Raw genomic sequence first — 22,345 nt, forward strand, 5'->3', positions numbered from 1 at the left:
TCAGATGTCATGAGTTGTTAGAAAAACGAAAATAATAAGATATTATTAACTGATACGGATTGCATATGTACTTATTTACATGGGGTTAAAATCATAAGTAAATGACAAAACTTCAAAAGCAAATCCAAAGAATAGATAAAACATTTGAAAATTAATACTGGGCATGCAATCGCAACATTACGATGAAAAGAAACAAGTTCAGAAAATACAACACCAAGACAGATTATATCACATTATATATAACTTAATGAAAGACAATTGAGTGAGATCTGAATAAAAAGTACGAAATATATATAAGAACAGTAAAAACACATCGAAATCAAAAGATAACTTCAAGAAAACAATTGACTGAAACTTGAATAACAAGTATGACATAAATCTGAAAAAAAAAACGCAATTAGAAAATCAAATACGAGGGTTGAATGACAATAATTGTTAGCTAGTAGGAAATATGAAGTGGTTATAGTGAAGATTTGCACAGTAGTTGAATAGCTTGAAAATTTTACCTCTTGGGCTGAAAGGATAATGACAAACAAACAAACAAACATATGAACAAATGTAAATTCAACTCTTACGGATTTAATGCTATTTTGGATTTGAAAAAATCAATTGTAGTAGAAGATTTTATATTAGAAGGTAAGGCGTTGTACGCCTTCGCACCTCGATATTTGAAAGACTTCTTTAGGGATTCTGTTCTTGGTTTCGGTAAAAGCAGTTTTTCGCCTAGTCGGGAAGAGTAGTGTTGGGGAGCAAAATCGAATTCACTACGTAAATACGAGGGAGTTAGTTCGTGCATAACTTTGTACATAAATAAAACAGAAGTCTTCTCTTTGGTTATTTCTTTGGTTAATTCTTTGGTTAATTCACCAGTTTTGTGTGTTTCTCACTCTCCCTCGTCACCTCCATTTCCCTCCCCATCTCCTCTCTCTCTCTCTCTCTCTCTCTCTCTCTCTCTCTCTCGTCATATTTCCCTTACTTTTTTCTTTTTTTTCACCATATATCGTGTTTACTTAGTATATTGTATATTTCTGTACATTTATTTTGATCAATCGTATTTCATTCTTATTTACTTTGTTACAGTTGTTTTGTACACTTTTCAAAGTTATTTGCAATTCGGTATCGTTGAATTAATAATGTAATGTTTTTACATTGGACTCCGATACCCAGAGTATGGGTTGTTGAGTGAAATAAACATCATACATCAAGCATACTGCACTGTACTAGTACATGTGCGCGTGTTGCGTGTGTATAATGCACAATCATGTACGTGTAAACCAATGCAACATGACACGTAGAGATTCTTCATTGTAAAGCCGCTATGCCTGCCATGGGTCATTATGCATATGGGGGGTCGCGCGACGAGCGTCGCGTAAAAGGAGTGACGTGGATTCATATTCCTGCACTGAATTTCCCGAGGGGAGGAAGGCTAAAGACAGCTTTAAATTCTGTCGAAGAAGCTAATATTGTCAACCACACCTTCAGTAATAATGTTGAGACGCGACAAAAAAGACGAAGAAGATGGTAAGGGTTGATTAACTTTGTTTTCATAAATTGTGCATAGATGAGAAATTATGTCTTTTTGTTCGAAAGGACAGGTGTATGTGCATGTATTACAAATGGTCCCATGTATTCAAAAATGTGTGGTATTAATCCTCTCGTCTTCGCTACTGTAACTTCGACTGGGCCTCATGACCTCATTCAGTCATTGAGGCTCCCGAGGCCCGGGGGAGAGAGACTCATGAGACTCCCAGTTCACTTTTCATTCATCTCACATCTGACAAATAGATTGTCGCAACTTTGCACTGTGATTTTTTGTTACACACAGACAGACACACATGTCCACTATCCATGATGGATGATGAAAAGAAGGAAAAAATCTCTCTGTTCTTTTTTACAAAAAACAATTTTTAATCAACTGATGCACAGCGACCCATCGAAACACGGGCACCAGCGGGTTCGCTCAATGTAAGGCTGCCGCACCTTGTGGCCTGATCCGACTAAATATTTTCGATGCTTTTTTCTCAGGCTCTCGCCTCTCCATGCATGAATCAGTCCCATATACAGAAGCTGAAGTCTGACATAATATTACAAAGATTCGTAACGAGAAAAATAAAATCAGAACTAACCTGATCTTGTGCACATGTGTATTTCAAATTACTATTCCACACCGATCGAGAAGGTGGGTACTCGAATTTGTCAGCAAACTGATCACTTTAATTGTAGGTCACCTAGGTGTTATACAGGTTCACTTCTTTGTGAATTCTGATGTCCACAGACTTTGGGCGCTTTGCCTTCAATCATCCCGCCGCATCCAGCGCGGACAGCGCACAAGCTGTGAGATTTTCAGAGCGACCTTGAGCACGCACGGGTGCGGGTGCCGATAGTCAGATAATTTGATTTAGTAACACGCAAAATTATGTTTAAGTTCCACAATCGAGACGATTATCTGTCTGTGACCATGTTCATATGTCTTTATTTCTTTATTGTTTTTGTCAAACAGGATCCAACCCATTCCAAAATTTGGATAGGAGTGCGGTACTCCAGGAAGTAAGTATGAAAACTATGCATCCATAATTTTGATTTTAACCAATATCCAAAAGTCATGCTTATACAAGTCTATATTGAAGTTCCAGGTAGCACCAGACTAAGATATTTAAAACATGTACTTATGATTGTGAAAGGAGCTGGCTGTATGTATCCATACAGTGACATTGTTATTACATGCATAATTTGCTTGTTGTGTGATTTGTGCAAAATTGGTGGAATACTTTTGGTACTGGTAGTCATCAGTTGCATGAGAGGGATATGGGAATACTCTTCTTTATTCACTAAAACTGTGTACATGTCCATGGTCAAAACTTTTCAGGACAATTTTCTTGAAGGTGAAGTGATTGCTCACTGCACTGCCATGACCATCATTCTTTCATGTATTTCATATTTATCATATTGATGGATTGTTTGGAAACCATATATGTGTGATTGAATATAAATGACAGATATTGTAGTTAGAATTATTTTTGTTGAATCTTTTCTGTGTGTATATCAAGCGTTACACATTTAATGAAGCAATAAAGGTATGTAAGTGTGCTAGCATCTCGGCACAGAAAGAACTACATTGTACTCACATGCAATTCGCATCACTTTGCTATCAGGCTCGAACATTCAATGCTACGCCAATCAACCCTCGGAAATGCTGTCACATTCTCACCAAGATCATGTACATCATCATCCAGGTAAGTTTGCTTTGCAGTCATGCATACCTGAGTGTGAGACTGGTCAGAATTCATGCCCAAACTTTAAATTACTTATTCTTTATTCTTTATTCACAACATCTTTTTAACAGGGACATTTCATTCAGTTCTGCTGACAGCCAGCAGACGTGCAGACCTGCTTTTCAAGGAAGCCCTGCATACAATAATGCAATACATACATAAACTTTCAGATAAAAACAAACAATAGGTGACCTACACAAAAAAACAACAACAAATGAAATATATACAGTATTTACAAGTACATGTACATTCACAAAGGGTACTAGAGGGGTGCCAGTGTATTACAATAGCATGTGGTACGTAAATCAACTCAATGTATAGTCAAATAAGCAAAAATCAAACAAACATTATATTCTACCACGCTTCACAACCTAAGATCATAAAGTATGTAGCAATGGTCGGCAGTGTTTCTTGAAAAAAAAAATTATAAATACTATTGATGCTCAATCTTATTTATTTGCACATAAATGTATGTCTGTCCTTTAGTTAAGCCTTTACACTTGAAAATGTACAAGGATTTGAAACTAAAATCAATATTGCCATATATATATATATATGTCATATAAATAGCAAAAGACCAATAAAGAATTCCAAATCTTCAGAGTGCTTTACAATACTGTTAAAGGTCAGAAAATGAAGATTTATCAAACAGTTAACCGACTGTTTTGCAGCAATCTTCATCCTTTCTTTTCATTTCTGCGAAAAAATCTGTCAGTTTTGCATTGGATGTCTCATTACTTACACATAATGATATTGTCATGTATGATGTCAGATATGAGGTCAAATCTCTTCTATTTATCATATCATGTTTGCATGCTAAGTAGTGTGTGTGAGAGCCTTCAATCAGAGTACTGTCTGTTTGTTTTTTCCATCAATTCAGGGAGAGCCTATTGGAACTATGGAGGCCACAGAGACCTTCTTTGCTATGACAAAGCTATTCCAATCCAATGATGTGAGTATGCTTTGTGTGTGATTTTTAGCCAAAGATTCCTGTACTGTACTTACATGTACTCTGCACTCAGATCAGCTGTGTTTATTTATGATGCATAACACAGGAGTATTTTGCCACTGAAAGTTCAACAGGAGAAAACTTTATAAATGTTGCATCTTGTCTTATTACCAAGGTGCAAAAGAAATATGTGGAGCAATTTCTTTTCTTTTTTTTGGGGGGGGGGGGGGGGATGGGGATAAAAAATAAAAATAGAAAAAATATGAAAACACAAGTGAAAGAAAATTCCTGTATTTGATCACTTGATTGTAATTGAATGATTTATCTTACTCTATAGGAAATATGATTTGTGTCTGCTACGTGAATGTTTATTTGTCCCGTTTTAATTTGTTGATTTTAGCAATGATTTCATCATTGTTCACATACTTTCATATATTGATATTTATTGTCTGAAGATGAAACAAAACAGCATTTCAGGCAGGGGCATCTTCAAAACACTGTTGATATTTCGTTTTCTCTGTACAGGTCATGCTGCGGCGTATGGTCTACCTGGTCATCAAGGAGATGGCCAACTTGGCCGAAGACGTCATCATTGTGACCAGCAGCTTGACCAAGGACATGACCGGGAAGGAGGACCTCTACAGGGCAGCCGCCATCAGGGCCCTCTGCAAGATAACCGATGTTAGTCCTTGTTCTTAGCGGTTCTCAGCATCTCAGTGCTGTCTGGCTTGGCAGAGGGAGGGCAGCTAGATAGGTTTTGAGAATGGTATTTTGATAGGAGGTGAAGTGATTGATAATGGAAGCTGTGTGTCACATGATTGAGGGAGGAATTCAGTGAATCAATGTATTCTGTATCTCTCTTAAAATTCAGTTTATTTTCCATGAGTATGACCATTGCTTCATGTTGTGTAATCAAACAAGCTGGCTACATGCTGTGAAGTGGGACCAAAGATGCAAGGTTTTGCTGAAGAGTGATGTATTACTTCCATGTGTAATTCTGAAGATTTAGTGAAAAATGAATGATATTGTAATTGGTTTATATAAAGTTTTATATATGGTGGGTGCTTGTCCCCTTTTAACACGTGCAAAGGCTGATTTGCTTGTGCTTGATAAAATTGAAATCATTTTCTAATAACAAGATAAGTCTGTGTCATGCATGAGTGTCATCAAATCCATCTTAAAGGAATTTATAATTGTCTCTTGAACTCATCTATTTAGTAATAATAGATACTATACAATCTATTCCTAAAATATTTTAGAAACATCTATATCAATATCCATCAAAATTTGTCAATGTCAAGGAAAGCATAGATATCAACATGATCACTTGTAGCCATTTTTCTCATTGATGATGATCTCTATATCATTGTCATCAAAGTCATTGTTGCCATCATGAACATCATCTACCCATCACGCTGTCAGCCAGATATGCAGTGGAAAAGAAAAGCATCCCAAAGTCTCTTATTCTCTGTTTTGTTTGCATAAAAGATGTTATAGATTATGCTTTCCATATCTGTATGCTCTCCACAGAGCTCCATGCTTCAGGGAATTGAGCGCTACATGAAGCAGGCCATTGTGGACAAAGTGTCCAGCGTGTCCAGTGCAGCCCTGTGCTCCTCACTGGTAAGTGGTCCAATTGGTCACTGCCCAGTGAACTGTAGTGGTAGCATAGTACATGTATGAAATGTTTGATTTTGCTCTTTATGAAAAGTACTGAATGTAATAAAGTCAACAAAATGTACAGAAGATAATTGTAATTTGTGGTTTAATGCAGCTGATGATAATAATTGTACATAATTCATATCGTATGCTTTGCATGTGTTTGTTTATATTGTCACACAATTTGGTCTGACTACAGTAAGTAATGCTCTTTTTTTGTTGTTGTGGTCATTGTCAAAGTTAGATGGCAAGTATTAAGACAAAACCATGGACTTACAATCAGATTGATGCCATAGCAAGCTTCAATAACATTTGAACTTATTAGTCATCGGGAAAACATCCTTTCACCCCTAGCTATTATAGATACCATTCACCCTCTTCTTCCCTGCAGCATTTGCTGAAGCATAGTCCAGATGTGGTCAAGCGCTGGGTCAATGAGGTTCAGGAGGCTGCGTCCAGCGACAACATCATGGTCCAGTACCATGCCCTGGGCCTCCTCTACCACTTGCGCAAGCATGACCGACTTGCTGCCTCCAAGATGGTCAGCAAGTACACCCGGGGTGGCCTGAAGTCCCCCTATGCCACCTGCCTACTGGTGAGATATAGATCATCCTTCTTTTAGTGTGCAAAGGACGTGAAAGAAGTAAAATGGTTTCCGATTTGACATGATATAAGGGGCCTCTTCTCTAAGATTCAAATGTCTATTGGCATGCTTAAGTGCAGTCATGTTTGGTTCCTGATGTCAGTGATTTGGGCATGCACTGAAGAAAAGTGCACTGTATTATTGAGATGTGTCCAGGGGAATATGTCATTAATTACAGTGACATATTACATAGAGAATCTTGGAAAAAAAAAAAAGCTGTCATGTTTTCCGTCTTTTGTCTAACTGTGAAGCTGAAGACATTACACTTCTTGGCTGTAGATCCTTCTGAAGTACTTTTTTTTCTTGATACCTAAATACCATACAGATACATTTTATAGGTATTATACAGAAACTACAATATGTCCTTATGACTTTGTAGGAAATAACTGATTCTGTTGTATGTTTAGAACTTCCAACAAGGATGTTATGTCTGATTTATTTTATTTTCTCCATCGAAAAGGACTGTACATATTCTTTGAGTGAAAAATATTGAAATTTTCATAGTTTTGTGTGTACCATTTCCCATTATGTGAACCAATTTATTTTCCAAGGATACATTTCAGTGCCATTAGTATGTTTTTATTTTGTTGGCAGCTCTGTATGATGCATATAAAGTCCAACGTTGAAAGATGAAAATGTTACTGTAAAACATGATATATTCGCGGCACGAAATTTTCGTGAATTGGAGCCGACAGCCTTTTTTGTGGCATGAAATTTTCGCGAATTGCCACTGGCGTTCAATGCATATAGTGTAGACAAGAAATTTCGCGTGCATTTTAATTTCGCGAATTTTGGCGCATGCGAAATTCGCAAAATTAAAATGCGTGCGAACATTCCTCGTTTTACAGTATTGTCATAGAGCAATGATTTTAGAAGTATTGAACTTGGATCAAACCCAAAGGAATGGTGAGGGATAAAGATGCATTTTCATTAACAGCTGATAAATGTACCCATCACAAACTCAGGTGCATGGATTTTTTTAGACAAATCAATGGATGTAGAAAATGTTATACTCAACTACTGCTTTAGAACACTGCATTACAGCAACTGTAATTTGGCTACAATTTCTTTCCTAAACATGAGTGTATTGTTATTGCTGTCACTGGGAATGGAGTAATCACCATAGCAAGTCAAATTGAAGATTAGAAAGAAGATGAGTGGGTCATCCCATAACATGTTGATGCAATTCAATAACTTGTTGTCACCTTTCAGATTCGCATCGCAGCCAAGTTGATCGAGGATGAAGACTCCGGGTAAGTACTATATACCATTCAGGGTGTATTGTAACTTTATTCAACTTATCAAACTCTGGGAGAGTTTTGTGGCAGAAATTATTGTGTTTTCCTCATTAACTTGGCCTCCCTTATTTTCGCTGCACATCCTGAATTTAGGAAAGATTAATGAAACTGGTTAAATGTAACCATCGGCACAAAACTTTCAAAAATATCAACTGTGGGCCAGAAACACTAGTTTTTGTGCTCTAAAATGTATTGCCAGTTTAATGATAAGGGAGAGATTTAGCATTTTGGTGTTTTTTTATCGTTCTGTAACCAAAAACAAGAAATGGTTTATGATCATTGGAATCAAATGAAAGAATAGTTTGTTTGTTTGTTTGTTTGTATTTATTTATTTGTTATTCTTCCTTGTAAATGCTGGTGAAATGCTAATGATAATGATGATAGAAAAACATAGTGAAATACAAACATACCGAAATTTGATTTCTGGGACTTTTTTTTTTTGGTTAAAACATGGACATTGATATGCTTCAGAACTGTTTCTCATATAGCCCCTAAGCAATGGCAACATTTGATTTATTTATGATGTAGGGATCGTATAGTTTGGTTGAGACCTAATTTCAGGTTTCTAACATTTTTTGGTGAGATAATGAGAAACCTCATGAAATATGAAAGAGCATGTAATTTCATGAGGAATTCAACATTTATTTGATGAAAATTGGTTTTGAAATGGCTGAGATATCCAAAACAGAGCGATTCTAATAAAGTGGGACCCACCTTTTATTACAATCACTTTGTTTTACTTTGTTTTTGGATGTTTCAGTCATTCCAAACCCGATTTTCATCATATAAATTTTGAATTCCTCTTAAATTGGTATGCTCTGTACTATTTCGTAAGTGTTTTCGTGGTATCTCGCACAAAGTTCAAAGCCCAATTCTCATCTCCACCAATACTGTACCATCCCTTTCATGTTTGCATTGTATTTGTTGAGTGTGCTTATTCAAAATATAATAAAAAATAGCAAGAGATTTTAAAAATCAGGTTCTTACCTTTTTTTTTCAAAAACACTTATTTTAATACTAGTATGCTATTTGTTTCAGACATGACAGTCCACTCTTTGACTTCATCGAGAACTGTTTGAGACACAAGAGTGAGGTACAGTAATTCCATTCAACTTATTGTATCATATAATCTGGAGTATTTTATCATAGAGATGTGATTTGTGTTTTCTGAGACATTTTAAAGCAAGTGATCCAGCACATCGCCCTTGAAATATCAGGTTATAAACATAACCATGTCAATAAAGAGTTGACAAGCTGCGTAGATATCTTGACGTAAAAGAATATAGACGCAATAGAGTGAACAGAAACTGCTAAACTCTAACAAGAATCAAATAAACATGATATACAGTTGTAAGAAGTGCCACCTCAGTTAAGAGAATAATAGTATAGTTGAGACTCTGTTCTGCAGATTACCATTGACAATTATATTTTGTACTAGTTATTCTCTAGAAGAATGATTTGAGTGTCCTCTTCCTTTTTTTTTGTTCTTTTTTCTTTATTTTTGTACAAGTATCATAGTTACTCATTCTTGGTGTTCATACACAGATGGTGATCTATGAGGCTGCCCATGCTATCGTCAACATGAAAAACACCACATCCAGGGAGCTGAACCCAGCCGTGTCGGTCCTTCAGCTCTTCTTGAGTTCCCCGAAGCCCACTCTCCGCTTTGCCGCCACTAAGACTCTGAACAAGGTATGGAACCTGGGGGGCATTTCATGAAGGAACTTGTCGGATAAAATATCTGACAAGTCAGTTATATCCAACAAGTTTTGAGAAATTCTTTAGTCTGATTGGCTGATTTCTCTGAACTTGTCGGATATAACTGACTTGTCAGATATTTTATCCGACAAGTTCCTTCATGAAATGCCCCCCTGAGCTGTGTCGTGAGCTTGTCTGTTGACGGATGTGAGATTGAGTGGTGGCCCTAGTGAGTGTGTGACCTGCCATATGGTCATAGAGAGGTATTGGTGTTAAATTTCAGGAAACATCTGTCTAGGCAGACACCCAACAGACAAAGAAAAGAAAAGAAAAAAAGAAAAAAAAGGGGAGACTGGAAACATATCATCGATGATGTTTGTGTGTGGATCAGAATTATTCATCAAAGCATGCTGTACTGACATTATACTGGTATTTCCTCTACATATTTGCATTCATTTGTGAAACATTTGTATGTATTTGTTTTCTTTTTGCATAGATGTTTGCTCTCTAAAGCTGTAAATGGCAATTCATGTCATGGACATATTAAAATATTAATTGATATTTGCCATATATTGATAATTTCTGTCATATTTAGGCAATTTGAAAACTACCTTGATCATGCAGAAAAAGTGATACATTGAGGGAGCACTTACATTTTCATAATGACCACGCAGATAAATTCAGTCATGAGTTAAACCTCTTTTTTTTCCCCCCATTTTTTAGACTACCAGGTAAATGTAATCAAGAAGTGTGTCTGAAGAGAGCTACGGCTTTTCATTGTTAGCTTGGAGGTTTTGACGTGCTGGTATTCAGCATGCTAGAAACTTGACCTTCTGATTTTGTGAAATGAATGTGGCCCTGTCCTATTGATCAAGAACATTACAAAGATTGCTGGAGAAATATCCAAATGCAGAAGATGTTGATGTAGAGTGCAGAGGTTGTGATGTTGAAGTCCCCTTAACCCTGTCAAGACCATCACCTCCAGAAGCCATTTGCATTGTCTGTAAATAAGTTGCTATATTGTGGGACTGACTAGAGTTAATGGTAATACCTCACCCCTTCACAGGTTGCCATGACCCACCCAGCTGCAGTCACTGCCTGCAACCTGGACCTGGAGAACCTGATCACGGATGTGAACCGCAGCATCGCCACCCTGGCCATCACCACACTGCTGAAGACAGGCAGCGAGAGCAGCGTGGACCGCCTCATGAAGCAGATCGGCTCCTTTATGAACGACATCTCGGATGAGTTCAAGGTGGTGGTGGTGTCGGCCGTCCGCGCACTCTGCGTCAAGTTTCCACGGAAACATGCCGTCATGATGAGCTTCCTCTCCTCGATGCTTCGAGATGAGGTGTGTGAGAAAAAAAAATCTACACTTTTGCGTTTTTAGGGCAGAGTTGATTCCTGTGCATTTATAGTGAAATGTGATACATTTGGGAAAAGAAAATATAACTCCGTATTATACCTGTCTAGTGAGAAATGAAATGATTAATAAAAGATATTCTCAGAAAAGATGAAAAGATGAGAAGTGCGACTTGATTGGGGATTATTTTTCAATTAATCTAGTATTGTAAACTTGTTTTGGCGATTCAGTACTGCTTACAATGTGTGTGAATATGTGTTTAATCTGCAAAGCTAGGAAGCCCCGAATACCAGATTTTATGACTTTTTGCTTTTAACATGTGTGCATTCCAGGGTGGCTTTGAGTACAAGCGAACCATTGTCGACAGCCTCATCGCCATCATTGAGGAGAACCCTGACAGCAAGGAGGCGGGGCTGGCCCACCTCTGTGAGTTCATTGAAGACTGCGAGCACACCTCTCTGGCCACCCGCATCCTCCACCTGCTGGGACGGGAGGGGCCCCGCTCTGCCACACCCGCCAAGTACATCCGCTTCATCTACAACAGAGTCATTCTGGAGAATGCTGCCATCAGGGCTGGTGAGTGGTGTACCATTATGGGCCCCATTTCATGCAGGTTTTTATGAAAATGGTGCCAGTTACTACAGCAGCTGCTAGGAAACGCTCAATCACCTATGATCATGTACCTTATACAGTACTAGATGTAATTATTGCAGCATACACTAATTGTAAACTTTCTCATGCAACGTGCCCCGGGTTTGCTAATATGACCACTCCATACATCGTCATCCTCACATGGAGAGTTGTGTTTCTGCTTTTAAACTGAGTATGGCACTATGGGGGAAAGGAGCTATGTATCTATGTCTTGGCTCCAAATATCATTTTGCCTGCATTTGCTTCACTAAACTTATGCTTTAAATTTGCAATGACTGTTTGTTTTGTATTATTGCATGGTTGAATTTACATGGATGGTTGAGTCTTCATAAAGGTTGGCCTGAGTTGGAATACATTTAGAAATCCCTGTAATGCTTCGGGGAAATGCTCACACAACATTCTTTTGTGAGCAGCCCCATTCGGAGAAGGATATCGATGGCTACACTTTCAGCCATCCTCGTAATCTATGTGTAGGATTCATGCCATAATTAACTTTGATGCACATAATTCACTGATAGGCAATTCTGTTTTATCAGGCCTGTGCTAGTCACAGTTTTTTTTTAAGCACTATGATAGGCAACAAATGAAGGTTGATTCAATCAGAGATCATTATATCTGCTGATTGGTTCCCTGTAATGTAGAGAGTGAATTGGATGATTATTTTAATCTCTATTTTCCCTCCAGCTGCTGTGAGTTCTCTGGCTAAGTTTGGGGCTCACTGTGAGGATCTGCTGCCAAGCATCGTAGTGCTGCTTGAGAGGTGAGCCTTGTAATATTGCCATCATGATGTGATCGAATTTGCCGCCTTAAATTGTTAATTTTTGAAAAACAGTATCCCCTACCTCCAATCCCCTGTTGCCCCAACTCCTGTCTAGGAGAAGTCACATTTTGACTGTCACGGCCATTAAAAAAAATGTTACAATTATGTTGAATTTACGTGTGTGCTGTGACACATCAGTGAATAGATGTTGAAAGTCAGGTGCGCTTCCATACCACTGTCAGTCGAATTATTTTTTGCTTTCAGTCTTCGAAAGGAAGGATGCAACTACCCAAAAGATACTTTGTGAAATCAAGAATATGTAGTTTACTTGAGTCACCTGAGGATGATCCTTTATCATTAACGTGGGGAATCCCCGATAATTAAAACTACTGACAGAGTTGTGAACAGGAATTATTTTAATGATGTTTAGTATAGTTTTCTTTATCCAAAATAAGAAAAATGTGTTTTCTGAAATACATTATAGTACTGACAAATCTCCCCCTGATTCTGCCAGAGGCTCCTTGAAAAGTGAAATTTGTCCTCATGTCCTTCACAAGAGAATACAAAAACCTCACTGACTTGGGTATAAGTTTGGCCTATTACAGCATTGCATGTGATACACAAGTATCTTCCTGATTGCTCTGTACAATCTCCCTGACTCTGATGTGTGAGTGTTGGCAGCCATGTGTGATATAGCACGGCAACTATTGCAGGTCATTAATTTTGAAACAAGACATCTTCTAAAGCATCAAAAATGTAAATTTGACTGTGCAAAGGTTGGCAGACCTGTACTGAAGACTTTTGCATTTGACTAAGATCTGATACTTGTATACAACATGCACCAATACATTAAGGCTATATTATGGTAGATGAGAGTGTAAAATAATTTACTTAGGGATAGATCCTTTAACCATCCCAGGTATCACCAATTCCAATCCAATGCCTTCCAAAGCTCTGTTAGGTTGAGGTTTATAGCTGATACTTCATCCATGACTCCTCAGATCCCTGCTTGACTCCGATGACGAGGTCAGAGACAGGGCCACATTCTACCTGAGTGTCTTGAAGGAAGGCCAGAAGGCTCTCAACTCGGCTTACATCCTGAATGGTGAGATCACATTACATCTTTGATTCCTCAGCATTGGATTAATACTCGCCTCATTGCTAGTACCCGTGAGACAGCACGAGTGTCTCCCCTTATTATGCAGACCAGCATTGGTTTGAAGGATAATGTAGGACTTGGGTTCATTCAGTCCTGTGATAGACTTATATCACAACACAGAGCAGCACACAAGTTGATCCGTTGAGACCGCTTTCTTTGCATGGACTTACGCCCATTCAGTCTATGAAGAATAGGTATTAGTGTGGTGAATAATCCTCACAAAATATTTGGTCTATGTGCAAACAAGAAGATTATGGCTGACACTTAATATTTATGTTATGCAAATAGTTACATAATCTAGGATGAGTTTTGTAGATGTCCAGTATAGTGCAGACCAATAGGGGGGAGGGGGAAAAAAAGGGAAAATGCAAAGCTGTGTCATGTGATGTCAAGTGGGGATGAAGCTAAAGAAACATAAGTGGAGGGTGTCCTGTAAAACCACAAACATTCGTGGCAGGAAACTTTCGCGAATTGCAGCCATCAGCCTTTTTTGTGGCCTTAAACTTTAGTGAATTGTCGAGCATGAAAAAAAAATTACGAGTACACTATATGTACTGGATTGTGTAGTCAAAACCTTTCACATGCATTTTGCTTTTGTGAATTGTGGCTCCTTGTGAAACTCGTAGAAGTTTCATGCAACGAGAAGATGTCTAGTTTTACCATATGTGATAGGTCGAGTGCATTGAAGCCTCATGACTGTTGATATGAGTGTTGATATGAGTGTGTGTGTGTGTGCGTGCAAGTGAATATGATTAATTTGGGCTGATACATTAGTTGTGATAGCTGCAGAGGGCTGGGTTGTTTCTAAATAAATCTCTACAATGACATTACTAATGCAAACTTGTAACTTCAATGGACGAGATTAAAATATGACCAGGTGGTTTTCTTGTATTATTGGATATACTGAGACATATAATTGTTTTGGAAATAGTTTAAAATAAACATATCAGGAGTAAAATCTTTTTATAGCATTGCTTTCGCAAAGACAATAAATGCATGTGCCAGCAATTCCCCTAAAAACATCCCCATATCTGCAGCTGTCTCATACAATTAATTTAATTTTAGTTAGAGATTGTAGCCAAATGGATTAATTCAGTGTTGATGGTATCTTTGTGCCTTCAATTTTAAATGTTTCCACTACTAATTATTGAGAAAGTTTTTTTTTGTTTTGTTTTGTTTGTTTTTTTAAATGTCTTAGACTTTACGGGACTTTAAGAATAGATGGGAACTGTGAAAGAAAAACTTTCTAGGGCTTACTATCTTGATAAGGACTTATTCCATTTGTCGTATCGTGACAAAATCCAGAATAGTTGTCAAACACTGATCCAAGAAATATTGTATGGGATGCTCAGAAACGAACGGAGCCGTAGCCACTCACTAAGCAAACCTTCACAAAACTCCTGGAAATACTATATATTTGACAGTGTGAAACTTTATCCTGTATGTATGTATGTGGGTGTACGTCTTTCATACACAGTGTATGACATTCCGGGCATTCCTTACATTCTTAGCATTCTGTTGACCATTGTTTCCCTCCCACCCAGGTCTCAGCGTGTCCATCCCAGGGCTGGAGAAGGCTCTCCACCACTACACCCTGGCCCCGTCAGAGACGGCCTTTGACATCAAGACAGTTCCCATTGAGACCCAACCAATGACGGAGCAAAAGGCTGTCTGTAAGTCTCATTCCAGCTCTAGGGAATGCACATGACGTGGTGTGACAGGGCTATGTAGCATGCTTGGGCCATTTGCCCAAAAGGACCCTCTATATATAAATGAATGAGTCATCACACATAAAGTCACAGATGGGAGACCACATCATTTTACACTGTCATGTTGCATGTTGCAAAATCCTCTCGTTGAATGTCAGCTTACACAAGAAAGAAACAGGAACAAATTAATGATTACATTATCTACTTCAATGTAATAGACAAAGCTGTAAAATCAATTATACATGGACCATACAAAGACAGATACGTACACATTAGTACTCCCTTACCCAAAGGAGAAAACATGAGAAGGTGCAACGCTCAAACCAACAAGCACTTTCTATCTTTTTGTCTTTGTTTTGTTGTGCTTTTTTTATAGGAAGGATGATTGTTTGGAATGCCTATTTCATGAAGATAAGATTGTGATTTTATACACTACATATTTTGTGGTGATTACATTTCCACGCTTTGAAGTGTCTATGATCACCTTTGTAGTTTTATGTACTCTAGAAGAAAATAAGAAAAACATGTGTAGAGTCATTGTAAGGATATACACACTACATTTGCCTCAATATTGGTCTTCTGCATTTTTATGAATTCTACCCTGTTTTTGTCATCCCTATGGCTTTGTTTCTTGCAGCTGACATTGCGCCAGCAGCTACCAAGCAAGAGAAGCTTGCACCTCCCACTCAGGATATCTATGCAGGTAGGCGGGGTGGTATTAGAGGTCTTGTTTACCTTTGGGAGCTGTGATTTAAAACATTTTCAAGATATCACATTTGATGCATATGTGTAGTTCTGATCGATGTATCACAAAACATCCTACAATATAAGATTTTCGCATTTAAGTCTAAAATGTAAGGAGATATCAGTATTTTTCTCAATAAACCATAACTGCAGACGGTTTAGTCTGGAAACATTTTTTTATTAGAGCTGTTGTTCACATTTTCTGTATTTAACAATACTTAACATTGATTATCTGGATTCAAATTTTTACAGTGGTTGTTTCTATCCCTAACTCCCATTTTAGAACTATTTTGAAGCACTAACGCTGGGTTTTTGTTTCATCTGCAAATGGTAAATTATACCTTCAAGGTGTAAACAATCGTGATCCGTGTGATTATCATTATAGTACAGTAGATTCCCATTATAACGAAATGTTCGGGACCGACAGTTTCCCTTCGTTATATCAAAATTTTGTTATAATCTAACAAGTAAACATTAGAAAACTAAGAGCTGATGGTGTTGGAGCCTAAATTTTTACTTCATTGTAACCGGAATTTTGTTATAATAGTGTTCGTTATCACGGGAGTACACTGTATATTAAGATGATTATCTTTTAATCATTAATGACGATGTTGTGTTATCCATTCAGTATTTACCTGTCAAATACTCTTCATACCAGCTGTAGTCGAGGTTGACCTCGTCTTAAGTGAATTGAGTGCTTCTGGTTACTTATATTTTTCAAGTAGATATATGCTTTTATGAGAAGATGGCTAATACTACCATAACATGTACGCTGTTTGAATGTCAAACCTAGATTATACAGTTTAAGTCCTCATTTGCACATTTCAAACTATAGTAAAATTCTGGTATTATGAAAAAATGTGAAACAAACAACAAGAAAGAGAAAATCAGATGTAATCACCCATCATCCATCTTGCTTTTGAAGACCTTTAATATCTCAGACCATAAGGGCATGATCATGATGTTGTCTTTCCTAATCACTCCATTTTGTGTGTGTGTATGTCTGTGTGTGTGCATGCTGTGTTTCGTAGATCAACTGCGAGCTATACCGGAGATAGCAGCTCTGGGGGCGCTCTTCAAGTCGTCTTCAAAGCCGGCAGAGCTGACTGAATCAGAGACAGAGTATATGGTCAGATGCATCAAACACACATTCCCAGAGCACATTGTGTTCCAGGTAAGTGGTCAGGAAATGTCTAAGTGTTCAACGACCCCCTTTATTGGTTGAAAATGTCAGTGTGGTCTCCATGGCAGGTATTGATTACGAGGAAATCTGGCGAGACTGTGATGACACAAACTCTTGTCTATTCTTGGTTGTTTACATCTTGAGGTAATGCTATAGGTTTCTGTTTCTGTCTACCATCCTAGGGGTCTGATCAGTATGTATGTCAGTGAAACTCTACATAGTAAGAGTAATTTGAGCACTGTGCGTGCCTCTGAACCAAGTATCTCAGGTTAAAGCATTGCACGTATGACTATTCTTACAAAATTTCTGTCATATTCCACCCAAACTAAAGCTCTCATATCCCAAACACTGAATAGAATAAACCTATGCATTTTACATGCAATGTATCTTGGGCACTTGTATCTGTTGTCCTTGAGTAAATTGAAAAAAGAAAGAAAGAAAGAGACTTGAGAGTTTTGCAAGTGATAAGAACTCAGTCTCTCCATCTGATACTGTAGTTATAATGATGATAATAATAACAATCCGTATGTATATAGTGCCTTTTCAAAATGGATTCAAAGCACTCAAACAATTACAACACAGAAATCAACAATATATTTACTTAACTAAACAAAATAGAGAGAGTGAAAAAAAGAGCAAAACAGACAAGCAGTGACATTAAATGTGAGGTGATCACTAACAAACTATATCATTGGAACTGATTGACAAATTGCCCTACATCGACGTAAATAAGCACTGAATTGATCAGTGTTTTAGTAGTCGCCATGATAAAAAATCATGGGCGTACATACTCGAGCAGGATTCGAACCCACGGCGACCTTTTTTTATCATGGCGACTACTAAAACACTGATCAATTCAGTGCTTATTTATGTCGATGTAGGGCAATTTGTCAATCAGTTGCAATGAAAACATCTCGACGGAAGAACTTCATAAAATTTGTATATCATTGGAATTTTATCAAAACTAATATAGAAGTTTTACTTTTTCATCTCCCCTCCTTTTCAGTTTGACTGCACCAACACCTTGAACGACCAGCAGCTGGAGAATGTGACGGTCCAGATGGAGTCGTCGGAGGACTTTGAGGTCGTTGGCTACATCCCTGCCCCCATCCTGAAGTACAACCAACCTGGCACCACCTACACCATCGTACAACTTCCAGAAGACTCCTCAGATGGTGAGTTTGTGCCCTGGTAACCCTTAAGGGTGAGCCCAGGCACAGAGCTGTAATTTGCCTGAGCATTTCCAGCCTAGTGTTCACTTGCCTGGTAATCTCTCTTAAATTTACCTTGCCATGTTAGTCAGTCAAGAACTTAACACAAGTTACGACAGATATGTGATAAATGTTGTTCAGAGTGAGTGGAATGTGACTTTCTGTCAAAATGGATGCCAATGAAGTAACCTTACCCTGGAACAATTTTCTTTACCTCTCTGCAGAGGGACAGGCATGCGTACACAATTGTTTGACAATATTTCAGAGATAGGATTAGAGGCATAATTTTGATAGATGAGTGACATTCTGAAGAGATGTTAAATTAGATGAAGGTAGATGTCATCACTCACAGGTATATTTTGATCATCATAAAGGCATGACTGATGATGGACCTTTCTGTTAGTATGCAGGGCAGAACGTGTATTCCTCATTGTCTCTTGCTGTGTGGTGTCCATTGCAGTGATTGTGCACTTTCCTATGTTCATTTTTTGTGCCACAGTGTCTGGAGCTTTCAGCAACACCCTCAAGTTTACGGTGAAGGACTGTGATCCAAACACAGGGGAGCCCGATGAGGAGGGATATGAAGATGAATATGTGGTGGGTAATTGTGTCTTCCTTTTCCAGAGAATAAATAGCAATGACATGTTAATTTATGCACATACAAATCAGCAGATGGTTTTCAAGCAGTTGAAAGAGAACATAGTAATCACAGTTTCATTTTGTGTGTGTAAAGATTGGTCTTGTAAACAGGAGTCATGTGACGAAATGAAATATGCAGAGCCAGCCATTTGAAAATTCTAAACAGTAGAAAGTCTGCGCATTTGATAAGACTTGCACTCTGAAAGCGTCAAGTGAAATCACATATTTTTTCGGTAAACTTGTACGGAGTAACATAGTGAAAGTGTTGCATGCAGTGTTCTCACAGCAACCATGTAACAACTTAATGCACTGGAAAAGTGTGAGAGACCTCTGTTGACCTTTGACCCCTTATGTGAATTCTATCTTGGCAGCTTGAGGACACAGATGTGGCACTGTCTGACCACATCCAGAGGGTGCTGAAGCCCAACTTCCTGGCCTCTTGGGAGGAGGTAGGAGATGAGAACGAGATGGAGGAGACCTACGGCTTGTCCTCCAAGAGTCTTGAAGGTAGGTGGTGTCCGCTAGGTCATCATGGGCAACCCTTCCTTCCACAAAAGATACAGATTTTGTTTTCGAGTACGCCAGGAAGATTCAGCTGGACCATGGATTCATGTGATTTTTCAGTAGTGATATGGGAATGGTGTGATTTAGTGGAGAGTATTCTAGGCGCATACAAGACCTGTAGTTGGATTCCTGTGTCATGTTTACATCCCTTAGACCAGTTGTTTTATCTCCATTGTCAGTCCTGATTGTGGTGTAACTGATTGAGACCTGGCAATGATAGAGGTGATATTAACGGCAGGGAGATTCTCATTGCCTATTTGAACAGACGAAAACTATTTTAACCCATTGAGGATGGGCTGATTTTGCTACAACAAGCATTTCCCACAGACTCTTGCCCGAGTACACTCAGTCTCAGGACTCATCCTCAACAGGTTAAAGGGACTGTACAGTACTGGTTGAGATGGGGGATTCCTGTTTTGAACATTTGTAAGTGAGATAATGAGAAACCTCTTATGAAATTTGAAAGAGCATGTAATTTTAAGAAGGATTCAACGTTTATTTGATGAAAAATGGTTTTAAAATGGCTGAGATATCCAAAACAGTGATAATAATAAAAGGCGACAGGCCACAACTTTATTATGATCTCTTTGTTTCACCTTGTTTTTGGATATCTCAGCCATTTCAAAACCGATTTTCATCAAATAAACTTTTGATACCCTTTAGAATTGCATGCTCTTTGACATCTCATAGAGTTGTTTCTGAATATCTCGCAAAACGTTAAAACCTAAATTCTACCTCGACCAGAACTGTACACACCCTTTAATAGCAGGGTGGTAAAATTAGCTGAACATAGAAGCTGAGTATGTTGGATGGAGATGAAATGTTTGTGTTAAAGGACAGGTTCTCCTTCATAGACATGTGGATTGAGTGATTGCAGCAATATGAGTAGAACACGTCAGTGAGAGTTTGAGAAAAATTGAACAATCCATTCAAAAAGTTATGATTTTTGAAGATTCTGCTCAGACACTGCTGGATGAGAAGACTACTACAGCTTGTGATGTCACATGTGTAAAACAGTATAAAGAAAATATGAAGAAAATTCTACATATTTTCACTTTTCTTGCATAATAAAAGAACACTTAGCTTGTCTCTTTCAGAAGGCAGGGGGGATAATATTACCCTTAATATACGTTAGTGACAAGTCAAGTAAATGTGCACTTTTTTCAAAAAATACAGTTTTGTGAAATTCCCTTTCTATTTTTCTTATATCGTTATATGCATGTGACATTATACACTGTAGTAGTCCTCTAATCTAGCAGTGACAGCACAGATACTTTAAAAATTCATAACTTTTGAACGGATTGTCAGGTTTTCTTCAAACTCTCACTGATGTGTTCTTTCTAATATTGCTGCATTCACTCAATCCACGTATATATGAAGGTGGACTTGTCCTTTAAATCGTATTAGATGTAGGGAAGGATAGCATTTCTCCAGCAAATCTAGTATTGAATATTGTCATCACTCAGTTTCCCTCGCAATCCTCCATGTTGGCCCACAGAAGCTGTCAAGGACATCGTTTCCTTCCTCGGCATGCAGCCGTGTGAACGCTCGGACAAGGTGAACGAGAACAAGAGCTCCCACACTCTCTACCTGGCCGGAGTGTTCCGAGGCGGCCACGACACACTGGTACGGGCGCGCCTAGCTCTCCAGGATACCGTTACCATGCACATCACTGTGCGAAGCGCGGATGCGGGTGTCAGCGAACTGATTGCCTCATCGGTGGGCTAGGTGGAGACTGGTGGAGATTAATAAGAAAAGCTACTAGAGAGCAAGAAATATCTATACCTGTGTACACAAAATGTATTTTGCACATCATATTGTTCCTCCAGGTATGACTGTGTACCTGCATTTATGTAGACTATTATCAGTTTCATTATGTTGATTCTCTGATTAGTAGTGACAGTAAGTAATTTGAAATGTTTGACTTCAAACAGTTGGCAGTACCATGTTAAGTAAGGGAATTCTCATATTTGCTATATTAGTTTGTTTTACTGGCTGAAGCATTTTTTTAAAGACTTTGCCAGGAACCATGTGTGACCTTTTAACACCTACTAGGAAAGACATGGTAAATTATCCCAAGACAGACTTGTATCTGGTCAACCAGTATTCATGCACCACAGTGGTGAGGGAAGAGAAATGTGACCTTTCATGTAGCCTTGGCATATCTTTGCTGCTGTGACCGTTCTTTCATTGACTCTGCATGCTCCTTCCACCAAAGGGGTCACAATCAGGTCAGTGTTCCTTAGTATCTCAAACTCACAGGAGACATGCTGGTAAGTTTACCAAAAAAAGGCTGGGTCTATAAACGGTCTGGTAGCAAAATGCCAGCTGGAGGTAACCATGTCAAAAAACCCAAGAGAAACCAGACTGTTATCAAGGAGAGGAAAGGAAACCATAGCAATCTATCACCTGCAAAATTTGTCGCCCTTGAATTACCAAGTCTGCTCACTTTGTCAAGTGGCTTTTAGCTATAATCTCAATTACATTTTGTTTTGTTGTTTTGACAATACAGCGGCAGCGGTAGCTGATTTGATGAATGAGAGATGTTCATGTGATTCAGATAATTGCCTGTTGTTGTGGCAATTGGAAATGGAGTCAATTGCAATGAGTTTTCAGGCTACAAAATTGTATCTGGTATGTTATGTTGCTGTAAGTGAAATAGTGAAAAGCGGGTATTCTGTTAGTCAGTTGGTACACCAAATTTGTGTTTCTGCTGAGCTTAAAACACTTGACTTTTCAAACACTGACCCTAAGTTAGCGTGATGTACTCATTTGTAAAATCTTCTACATTCCTTCCGGCCTTCTCATAGAGATGTTGGCACTTTGCCAGGTTTTTCCTGGTG

At 38.3% G+C, this 22,345-nt stretch overlaps 1 protein-coding gene across 1 annotated transcript; it reads left to right on the forward strand.

Annotated features, from left to right (window-relative positions):
• The first annotated feature begins 1,396 nt into the window (after positions 1 to 1,396).
• LOC139732440 (coatomer subunit gamma-2-like) lies at positions 1,397 to 21,955 on the forward strand. The gene is made up of 21 exons (XM_071643299.1): positions 1,397 to 1,521; positions 2,501 to 2,547; positions 3,153 to 3,233; positions 4,153 to 4,224; positions 4,747 to 4,902; positions 5,752 to 5,844; positions 6,272 to 6,475; positions 7,736 to 7,776; positions 8,860 to 8,914; positions 9,367 to 9,513; positions 10,586 to 10,870; positions 11,215 to 11,458; positions 12,218 to 12,293; positions 13,295 to 13,398; positions 14,997 to 15,125; positions 15,799 to 15,864; positions 16,937 to 17,079; positions 18,095 to 18,263; positions 18,799 to 18,896; positions 19,310 to 19,445; positions 21,001 to 21,955. The coding sequence occupies exons 1-21, from the start codon at positions 1,488 to 1,490 to the stop codon at positions 21,228 to 21,230; spliced, it is 2,610 nt and encodes an 869-aa protein (XP_071499400.1). The 5' UTR covers positions 1,397 to 1,487; the 3' UTR covers positions 21,231 to 21,955.
• Positions 21,956 to 22,345: the final 390 nt, after the last annotated feature.

This window comes from Diadema antillarum, unplaced genomic scaffold (assembly GCF_040938485.1).
Source record: "Diadema antillarum isolate AM-2024a unplaced genomic scaffold, OU_Dant_1.0 seq00000423_RagTag, whole genome shotgun sequence".
Taxonomy (NCBI): Eukaryota; Metazoa; Echinodermata; class Echinoidea; order Diadematoida; family Diadematidae; genus Diadema; species Diadema antillarum.

What these genes read in the sequence shown, in the direction of transcription:
- LOC139732440 (XM_071643299.1), top strand. Translation starts at nt 1,488, where the DNA reads ATGTTGAGACGCGACAAAAAAGACGAAGAAGATG. An exon ending in CCCTCTGCAAGATAACCGAT is followed by an intron (nt 4,903 to 5,751) that starts GTTAGTCCTTGT and finishes TGCTCTCCACAG; the next exon opens with AGCTCCATGCTTCAGGGAAT. An exon ending in CAGAGCACATTGTGTTCCAG is followed by an intron (nt 17,080 to 18,094) that starts GTAAGTGGTCAG and finishes CCTCCTTTTCAG; the next exon opens with TTTGACTGCACCAACACCTT.